Source organism: Tarenaya hassleriana, unplaced genomic scaffold, assembly GCF_000463585.1.
Source record: "Tarenaya hassleriana unplaced genomic scaffold, ASM46358v1 Cleome3, whole genome shotgun sequence".
In the NCBI taxonomy this organism is placed as follows: Eukaryota; Viridiplantae; Streptophyta; class Magnoliopsida; order Brassicales; family Cleomaceae; genus Tarenaya; species Tarenaya hassleriana.
Window position 1 is genome coordinate 3,797,097 of NW_010966177.1, and position 9,296 is coordinate 3,806,392.

General features: G+C 40.3%; 2 protein-coding genes across 9 annotated transcripts in view; both read right to left on the reverse strand.

Moving 5' to 3' along the window:
- Window positions 1-5,581, reverse strand: LOC104819184 (kinesin-like protein KIN-7H). 8 transcript variants are annotated; one of them, XM_010549138.1, is made up of 15 exons: window positions 5,197-5,581; window positions 4,351-4,578; window positions 4,189-4,278; window positions 3,992-4,092; window positions 3,789-3,902; window positions 3,630-3,711; window positions 3,476-3,543; window positions 3,312-3,377; window positions 3,102-3,226; window positions 2,540-2,885; window positions 2,273-2,347; window positions 1,671-2,171; window positions 1,058-1,603; window positions 588-910; window positions 1-473 (listed from the first exon to the last, which is right to left on the reverse strand). In XM_010549138.1, the coding sequence occupies exons 2-15, from the start codon at window positions 4,550-4,552 to the stop codon at window positions 140-142; spliced, it is 2,973 nt and encodes a 990-aa protein (XP_010547440.1). In that variant the 5' UTR covers window positions 4,553-4,578; window positions 5,197-5,581; the 3' UTR covers window positions 1-139. The 8 variants fall into 8 exon arrangements, with proteins under 8 accessions (XP_010547440.1, XP_010547439.1, XP_010547436.1 ...); XM_010549137.2 differs by having other exon boundaries at window positions 1,671-2,162; window positions 2,273-2,401; window positions 5,197-5,580; XM_010549134.2 differs by having other exon boundaries at window positions 2,273-2,401; window positions 5,197-5,579.
- A 1,404-nt stretch (window positions 5,582-6,985) lies between these two features.
- Window positions 6,986-9,296, reverse strand: part of LOC104819186 (UPF0183 protein At3g51130) — a 4,303-nt gene continuing 1,992 nt past the window's right edge. The window contains exons 9-15 of the mRNA XM_010549142.1: window positions 9,183-9,230; window positions 8,950-9,063; window positions 8,784-8,874; window positions 8,612-8,685; window positions 8,011-8,115; window positions 7,857-7,922; window positions 6,986-7,266 (exon numbers count right to left, since the gene is read on the reverse strand). Coding sequence (XP_010547444.1) covers window positions 7,875-7,922; window positions 8,011-8,115; window positions 8,612-8,685; window positions 8,784-8,874; window positions 8,950-9,063; window positions 9,183-9,230 — 480 coding nt within the window. The 3' untranslated portion in view covers window positions 6,986-7,266; window positions 7,857-7,874. The remainder of the gene's footprint in view (window positions 7,267-7,856; window positions 7,923-8,010; window positions 8,116-8,611; window positions 8,686-8,783; window positions 8,875-8,949; window positions 9,064-9,182; window positions 9,231-9,296) is intronic.

The following is a 9,296-nucleotide window of genomic DNA, read 5'->3' on the forward strand; positions in this document are numbered from 1 at the left end:
AAAAATGACTTTTATTGTTTGATCAGACATGTTTATGTCCTTAATAAATTGTACAAAACAAATATAAAATTCTGAAATATAAAGTCCAAGATACGATTATTTCTATATCATAGCAAAGAGACAGAGAGAGAGAGAGAATTTAGAAGATGGCGAGAGAGAGAACGCTGCGTTTCCAACGGCTAGATTTCTTCTTGGGACGGGGCCTGAGAGAGAAGTTGAGACCGAACATCTCCCGGGAGGACAAGTCCATGTCGACGAAGCCTAGGAGCTTACCGACAACGGTGGCGCTCTCACGGACGTGGTCCATGTCTTTGGTCTCCGACCAGAGCCGGTGTGCCAGCTGGAGCCGCCGGTGCTTAGTGTTGAGTCCTATTCCCCATCTCATGAACAACTTCCTTCTCTCTTCCTTGGTCAGCTTCTTCTCCATCAGCTGGCTCAGCTTGTACCTCTCTCTGTTCAACGCCCTCATGCTGCTTCTTGTTCAACATCATCATCCCCACCAGATATTTTTTTGTTACAAAATTAATTAAATCATGTATATGGATCATATGATATACGTATAGATGTGTATATATATGTCTCTGTACCTGGAAGTGGGGCTAAGGGTTCGCCCTTGTTCAACAGCTTTGCTGCCATGGTGGAAGGATTCACTGATGTGACTGAGTCTCCTGAGTTCAACTTCCATGTACAGACAATCTTTTTCATCTCCTCTGAATAAAAGGAAGAAGTAAGTTCTATGTCCCATCGAGACGTTGCACATATGCCACAGCTCTATGATCTCCCTCTGCATCTTCTTGAATTCCATCTCCCAATTCATTTGCCTCACTTCTAAGTAATCTCGTATTGGATCCAACGCTGTGTAACTGTCACTCTTTGATCTCACCGTCTTGTTTTCTACGTCCTCCTCCATCTGCACCACAAGTGAGCATGCTAAAATTAATCACCTTGGGACGAACTCATTTGACTTAGATTTGATCCTGTGCAAATCAACAAAACCCACAATAATTTCCAGCAAACGGTTTAAGTGTTTTTGGTCATTCAAGTTAGAAAGTCTAACCAGACGATGAATCATTCGCTCAAGATTCTCCATTTCCACAATTTTCTCCTCTATGTCTGGAGCTCTAGTGTCGTAGTTCTGAAGCTCAAGCATGGAGGAGTCAGAGGGCCAAGCCTGCGATTGATTTGATGATGATATTCCATTATTTATGCCATACTGTGAAGCACCGGGCATCGTTTGGGCCCTCACACGTCTTCTTACATTCCAATATTTCCCAAACCAACTAGACAGTCCTCCCCCAAATTCATTCGAAAATGGCTTCTCATCCCTGAAGTTATAATGTAAAGTGGGTATTGTCCGGGTGGGTTTCTCAGTTGTTCTGATCAATTCTTTCTCATACCAGCTTGGGGGCATGTTTTCGCTGCTCTTCTCGTCTTTTTCAAACCAAGAGAAGGAAGAGCTCGACATCAAACTTGATCTGCAACTTCTGCTCCTCACCAGCTTCATGCCTTCGAATGCTTGTGAATCCCTCCCATGGACCCACGAGTAAGGTTTCTCAATAGATGCCGGGTATTTTCCGAGGCTAGACATGTCTCCATCAAGCTGCTGAGGGAAAGATTTGTCAGAAGATGGGAAAACATATTGGGGGTGGCGTTTTGGTGATTTCCTTTACCTCTTTTTCTTCATCCTCAGCTCCTGTTAGCGGTCTTAAGCTCTCCAACACTGGTAGTGCACATGCGTTATTTGGGTCTGGACATCTGCTAATACCTGACTCCTCCATTTCAATACATCGGACTTCCATGCAGTTGTCTTCAGAATTTCGGTCAGGCTGTTGGTCATTAACCTCAATCAATTGCTCCTCATGATTATGAGGTCGGTCTGCAGTTTCCTCCTTGTGAACATCAGATTGTTCTTTAGTTTCTGTCTCATGAATATGAAGTTGAACATCAGTTAACTCGCTAGGAGTTCCAAACGAAATGTGCTGAGGTGGACCACTTGCCCCGGAATCTGATCTGAAATCTGAAAGCTGGAAGACATTCTCGTCGTAACTGCGCTCTGTTGAATGAGGAGACAGACTGGAAGGTTGAGCTGAAACAGGGCTTTCTGGTCTTGCGTTCTCAAAATCCCATGACTTACGTACTCGCAACTTGGGGTATTGATTTCTCTGCACAAACTGAAGGAAGAAGTTAATAGAGTAGGCAGCAGCAATACAGTTGTGTATTATCCATGCTTCAGCAAATTAAAAAAAAAATAGTGAAAATGATAGGCATTTGCCTGTACTGATTCTGCCGATGATATCTCTTTTGCCAGTTGTTTTTCTTCACCTACCATTCGTTGAAATTCCTCGAACTGAGAACGAGTGAGCTCTAATTGCTGTGTTAGTTCGAATACCTTTTTATTTAGCTGAGAGAAATGCAGAATACCGGAATTCAAGTCACCAGCATACTAGAGAGTGAATTTGGATCATGAAAGTAAAAGAAAGATGATCTTGTAATACCGATTCCGGGAAAATAAAAGCTGATTACAGATTACATTTGTCACCTTTTCTATCTGGAGGTCCTTCTCCCTCAGCAAAGAAGAAGTGTCGTAAGACCCAACAAAAGCTCGGCCATGACTTCTCAATCGCAACTCGTTCTCAAGTCTAGCCAACTCCTTTTGCAGACGTTTTACCAAAGCTTTATCAGACAAGACAACATTGACTTGTGCATTTGTAGTGACCTCCTTAGCACAGCTTGCGAATAGCAGTGTGTTCCTGGATTGTTCGACATGGATTTTTGCAGGACTCATTGTGCAGATTATTGCAGTTCTGCCATTCCCTCCCAATGATAACTGAAGAATGCGTGTCATCTTTGAATCTCTAAATGGAATGTGCCCCGTTTTTTCTTTGCTGCATTACATACATACCCCATATGAGTTAGTGATATATGTAGTTGATAAATTGGCAAAGGTAGAAGAATTACTTCTTGAGGTGTTAATGCCATCAATCTAATGATTTAGTCAAATGAATATCTGCTCAAACATAACAGGACCTCTTATTTGTGAAACCAAAAAAAGCAAACCAAGGAAGAATTTCCAAGAAGCTAAAGCGCTTGTAAAGACTAACCTTAGCTTACGAATGACAGTTCCAAGTGTTAATAAACTTCGATTTATATGGGAACCTTCTTTCAACCTCGTGCCAGCTGACAATGATTGAGATGCACGTTCACTACCGGCGAGATCAATGAAATTCTGTAGGATAGTTAGTTATCTCCAGTCCATGATTTGATATTATTTCCAGCTGAATACGTGATGGGCAGTTCAGAAGTGTACATACCACCGTTGCTGAAAGGGTACTTGATTTATCATTGGTTAGATACTCACACGCCATACTTTCAATTGTCTGGTAGGTAGAAAAGAAACTATTCAGGAAAAAAATTCCAAAAACAATGCAGTGTCGAACCATAAATGTGAAAAAAAAACCCAGCAAGACAACCTTACCAATCTCAAAATCTGATGAGACCTTGAGCTTACTTCATTTAGAGCTGTCTCTCCTATTTGTCTTTGAGCTGCAATCATTAGATTGTTTTCAAATTAATGTAAAACATCACCACCAGTCGATGTAAAAAAAAGCACCAATATTGATTCTGCTTACCTTTGCAGACAGATAGAAGCTCCTTAAAGTGATTCAGATCATGCAGAGTTTCCTCGGTGAGTTTCTCAACAACGGTCCCTTTCTGTCAGAAAACCAACTCGCCAGGATGTAAGATCGCCCAAAAGACCAGTTCCATAAGATACAATGATGAAACTTTACCTCAGGATCATCTCGAAGTCTTAGTGGAGTACTGTCCGTACTTAGGAGGTCTCTCACAGACTCATTATAGATCTCCATTGCAGAAAACTTCAGAATGAATTCTCTTTCCTTGTGCTGAAGGAAACAGGTAAAGAATTGCAAGGAGGATGTTAAAGAGATATAGCGGGGTAGAAATAAAACATTCGTGGAAGTTTTTTCATTACCTTCTCAATGTAGTCATAAATATCAGCCATGGTATAGTCAGTAATACCGGTCATAGTGTAGGTCTTTCCACTGCTTGTTTGCCCATATGCAAAGATACTGACTGGAAAGAGTTGAAATTTATATGGATAACACAAGAGAGAGAGAGAGAGAGAGAGAGAGAGAGAGAGAGGGAGATGCAGACAGAGATGAGCCATACCATTCACACCACTAACAACAGAAAGAGCGACTTCCTTGGCTCCTTGTTCATAGACCTGCCTTGTACAGCATTCAGGGCCAAACACTCTGTCTAGAGGCACGGGATTAAGATCAGAAATTCACACAAACAACAATGAATCTTGGCCATGTGAGCACTTCTTACCAAAAATGTAAGCGGGTGGATCAGATATTGAAAGATGACTCCTGTCTATAATCCTAACACCGTTGATGCATTCCCAATCCGAAACCTCATTCCTTGCAATTTCCTTCTCACTTAGTGGCCTCAGACGAACAGAGACAAAAATCTTCTCCTCTCTACTACCTCTTGGTCCTTTCATCTGCTCCTCTTCCACACCCATCTTCATTCCTTACCTTACCTTCCTTTTCACACCTATCAAAACAACAGTATCATACATAGAAGCAACAGTTCATTATGGGACAATTCAACAGCTCAATCATGGAAATCCATGAAGTCAATCGTAATCTAGCAAAAGAACAAGCATTGATTCATGTTTAATGCATAAGCTTAAGGTAACCAGAGACTTATTTTCCTCATTCTTCGAGATAGAAACAAGCGAAACTTCATATAATAATATCCAATGGAGACATTGGAGTTTTGTAGCATTTGGCATGGGCCTTCCCACCATGACCATGATGCAAGAGTTTCAAATGGATTTTTATCATCATTTCTTGATCGCTACAAACAAAATACTAAGAAAGAGACAAAACCTTCCGCGCTTTGATAGTAATTTGTGCCAAATCGAAACTTCGACACTATAGAATTAGAAACAACTCCAAACGGAGTAGGCGTCTCATCGATTCCAAATTTCCAATCCCGGATGAGACATTTTAAGGAAAAAAAATCGAAAATTTTGTTGATGAGAAGCAAACTTGAGGTGAAATTTGAAAATTTCACGGCCGAAACTACTCGAATGAGCTCGATCGAGGAATCAACAATAAATTACAAAACCCGGCGGAAAAAGAAAGCGGCATTCCAAGAGTTTCTTACCTCCAACGGCGCGAAACTCCGCGAAGAAGAGAGAAGCTTCGACAAAGCGAAAACAAACGCAAAGTGAAGGAGATTTGCAGGCACGACGGCGAAGGAGACGATGACGGGTATTCCAAATCAGAATGCAACAGAGAAGAATCCGAAGAAAGAAATCAACAGATTCATCTCTCTCTCTCTCTAGCTGGTGTGTACAAAAGAGGAGTTGGAAAGCATGATTATCGAAGCTGTTATCGTTAATGGCGTCTTTTTCCTCCTCGTTGGTTAATTGCAATTAGCAAAAATAAACTGCCGCGCCAACGAAAGAACTCCTGACCGCCACTTCCTCTGCATTTACCCTTTTGCCCTCTGCCTCCGCATGTACAACAAATACGTCACTCCTCGAAATGAACTTGCCGATTTGTTGGATTCGCAATCGCGATCTAGGGGTGGCCATTTCGGGTTTCGGTTCGGTTTTCGATTCGGTTATTTCGGGTTTGGTTATTTCGGTTATAAAAAAATCATACCCAAACGGTTATATAGATTTAATCGGTTCGGTTCAGTTCGGTTTCGGTTCGGTTCGGTCCGGTTTTTGCATAATAAAATTATAACCAAACGGTTATATTTTCCGGTTTATTCGGTTCGGTTTTAGATCGGTTCGGTTCGGTTATGATATATTTTTAAAAAAAATATATTAATCCTACATAAATTTCAAAATATCTATCTAAGTAAATGCACAAAATGATTAATCATTTAAAATAAAATTATAAAAAAATCTAAAAACTTCAATAATTAGGACATTACATTTTATGGTTTATTGGGTGAAATATATAAGGTTAAAAGTGGAGTATAAAAAAATAATACTAATAATAATGAAGATAAAAATTAAAATATTAAAAAAATTCAATAACCGTTCGGTTAACCGCGGTTATTCGGTTATTAACCGAACCGAACCGAATCCGAACGGTTATTCAACTTCTTCAACCGTTCGGTTATTAAGCAAATAACCGAACCGAACCGAACCGTTCGGATTCGGTTCGGTTCGGTTATTTCCGAACGGTTATTCAACTTCTTCAACCGTTCGGTTATTCGGTTAATAACCGAAATGGCCACCCCTATCGCGATCCTAATTCCCAAAAAATATACTATATATGTATAAAAACCCATCGTCATTAATGAGTTCCGAAAACATTTGTTTTCGAATTCAGATGTTTACAAAAGTAAAAGGGAAAATACGATACCATCCCTCTAATCGCCCCTATAAATACATATACATATATGTGCATGCATGCATGCATAGATTCAAATATTCAAATACGTTTAAAAGATATATTACCAAATAATTTAAATATGAAAATACATTTTATCCATCAAAAGTAACCACACCAGTGCTTCCACTTGTACCAGAGACTCTCAAATCGAGATAAAGCTCCGAGAACAATATCCCGGGCTAAACTCGCTGTCTAGTGTCTATAGGGTCGGGTTTGGTGATTTAGGCTCGAAAAATCGGCCCGAAGTCGAGTCCTAAACTCTCGGACCGAAAGCAGACTCAGGGCCCCTATCACAGGGAAGATTCATTAGCAGAGACCAAAGAACACGAAACCCATGGCCCCATACAGAGGAAATGGGTTACGGGTTATTCGATTCGGATCCGTCGAGTTGAAATTTACATGGATTAAAATCAAATCCATACATTTAAAAATAAAACGCTAAACTCATTTATCCATTAATTGAAAACCAGTACCCAAACTAATAATTCAACCGGTTATAACACCACTGCTGCCCTTGGCCTCTTCTACTAATCCAGAACCTGTTAAAAGGCCAATGAACGGCTTATGGCCACATGAGCTATGTTCCATTGCTTAATTGGATAATTTACATCTATCAACACAGTTCTATTGTATTCTACAACTTGTTCTTTACCGTCAAAAGAAGAAAAAAATGTAGCAGCGCCATTCCTTTTTTTTTTTTACAACTTTTTTTGGTGATGTTCAAATTCTTGTCTGAAGTCTCGAAGAGTTTGGACCTTCTTGACTTGGTTCTACAGATTCTGCGGACGGGCATAATATGTCCATATGAGTCCCCCCGTAGCCCCTGCGAAAGAAGATAACTCAATTCAATACGGCAAGGAAATGAAACCAGCCTCCACAAAATACAACGTGACATGAAAAAGTGTCTTCAACCCCCACGCCAATCTCTTTTACCAGTTTCAGAAACCAGACTACATCCTCGGTTGAAACAAACAAACAGGAAACCCGGTGAACTTCACAGAGATTTTCAACAAATATGGTCATACACCGATAGACCTGGGATTGGATCTATCAGGAAAATAGCAAGATAACGATAAATTTCCTAACACTAAGTCACTAACAGGGTCGAAACTTTGGATCGGCCGCATGAATTTGGGGTCGAGGGATGAACAGTCTCCCACAATTTCTGATCCCTCTTTCATTATGTAAGGCTCCCTTTTATAAAAATAACTACTACGTAAGAACGATGTGGGACAGATTGGAAATCCCCAAAATATTATTGAAAGAGTGAGCAGTTATAATACGTAGGCAGAAAATATGATGACCTCGCAAGAGAAATGGGTACAGCAGTGAATTAAGTGAACAAAGATAAACAACGAAAGAATCATAATATAAATGCAGCATGAGAGGAATTGATGGATGATGACAGTGAACCTGAGCGAAGTGTGACAGTCAAGACTGGAAAAGAGTGACAGTGGCTATATGACCATTCTTCATCACCTGCAAAGCCCCAACATAGATACATTTACACAAGCTGCATCATATAAACAGGAAAAGAGTCACTGGTATATTATACACAGCGTTTCACCTCAAAAGCAACATTCTGATAGCCATACACATAAGTCGACCCAAAAGGGTTGCCGGTTGAACCCTGTGTCTGGATAGCTGCTCGGCCACAGTCCCCAAGTATTTCCTACACGGTGAAGTGTATTGTTATGTAAGAAGTTCTCCATTCACTGTGATGTTCGGATAAGGATCAGTTTTCCTGATTTGACTCCACTGGAACCTAGGAACTAATATTGCGGAAAATTCAAGACTTCCAACAATCTCCCAATATTTACTGACAAATTTCTCAAAATTTATGAAATCACAATGACCATGGACGCTCTATCATTAAAAGCCACCTTTTCAAGGGTTTGTTATGCTCATGATTTAGGGCCTAGTATGAACTCATAACTGTCATCAGAGACACTACTACACTGAAAGTCAGTGACTTTGACAGGTCAAAGTGGACCGCCCAGAGTGGCCTGCCATGGATGATGGTGTCATCATAGACACCACTACCCTGGCCTACAAGCAAGGTTGAGCTCCACTTGTGGATTTGTGCCAAATGGTATTGACCTAGTATAGTCTAAGTTCTGATCGCAATCCCGTCATGGTTGCGCTATTTTCAGTCCGAAAGGATTTACCTTAACCTGCTCCCACTTAGTGCTTGGAGTGATCTTGTTGTTATCATTGTTTGCTTCTGGTGCAGATTCTCCAACTGCAAGGCAGCAATAGATCAGATTTTGACACAAAAATTAGAAAATTTTCAAAAGAGAATAATTAACTGAAATGAGTTGCCATTACTTGATTACATACCAACGATCAAGAAGTTGCACTTTATGTATGAATTGAAATCGGCATGACCAGGATAATTTGTGTGCAGAACAAACTTCTTAACTTTATGAGTCTGCAGAACAAGTATCTCCATGAGCAAGGAAAGTATGATAAAGCAACATACAACTTTATTTGATGTTTTAAGTACCTGGCCATCAAACAAGATATCTAAACCACGCGTAAAGTAGTTATAGAAGTAGTCCCCACAAAGAGTTGTTTTCGGCCGGGGATCTGATGCAGAGTGAATAACCATTTGGTCCACCTGCAATGCAAAGTATACTTGACAAATAAAAATTCAAGCATCCAAACACACAAAACCGTAATAGCAATCAGAGTCAGCAACATGCCAATGAACAAATTATGAGTATTACTAAGAAGTACCTGCTTTGGGTGGATTCCACATGGTCGTCCAAGTTCAGTCCAAACATCCTACACAAACCACAAAATGATGAAATCTATACAGAATTAGCAGCAGGATAAATATGGGGGGGGGGG

What these genes read in the sequence shown, in the direction of transcription:
- LOC104819184 (XM_010549134.2), bottom strand. Translation starts at nt 4,552, where the DNA reads ATGAAGATGGGTGTGGAAGAGGAGCAGATGAAAGGACCAAGAGGTAGT. An exon ending in TTTATGACTACATTGAGAAG is followed by an intron (nt 3,903 to 3,991) that starts GTAATGAAAAAA and finishes TGTTTCCTTCAG; the next exon opens with CACAAGGAAAGAGAATTCAT. An exon ending in ACTGTCATTCGTAAGCTAAG is followed by an intron (nt 2,886 to 3,101) that starts GTTAGTCTTTAC and finishes TATGTAATGCAG; the next exon opens with CAAAGAAAAAACGGGGCACA.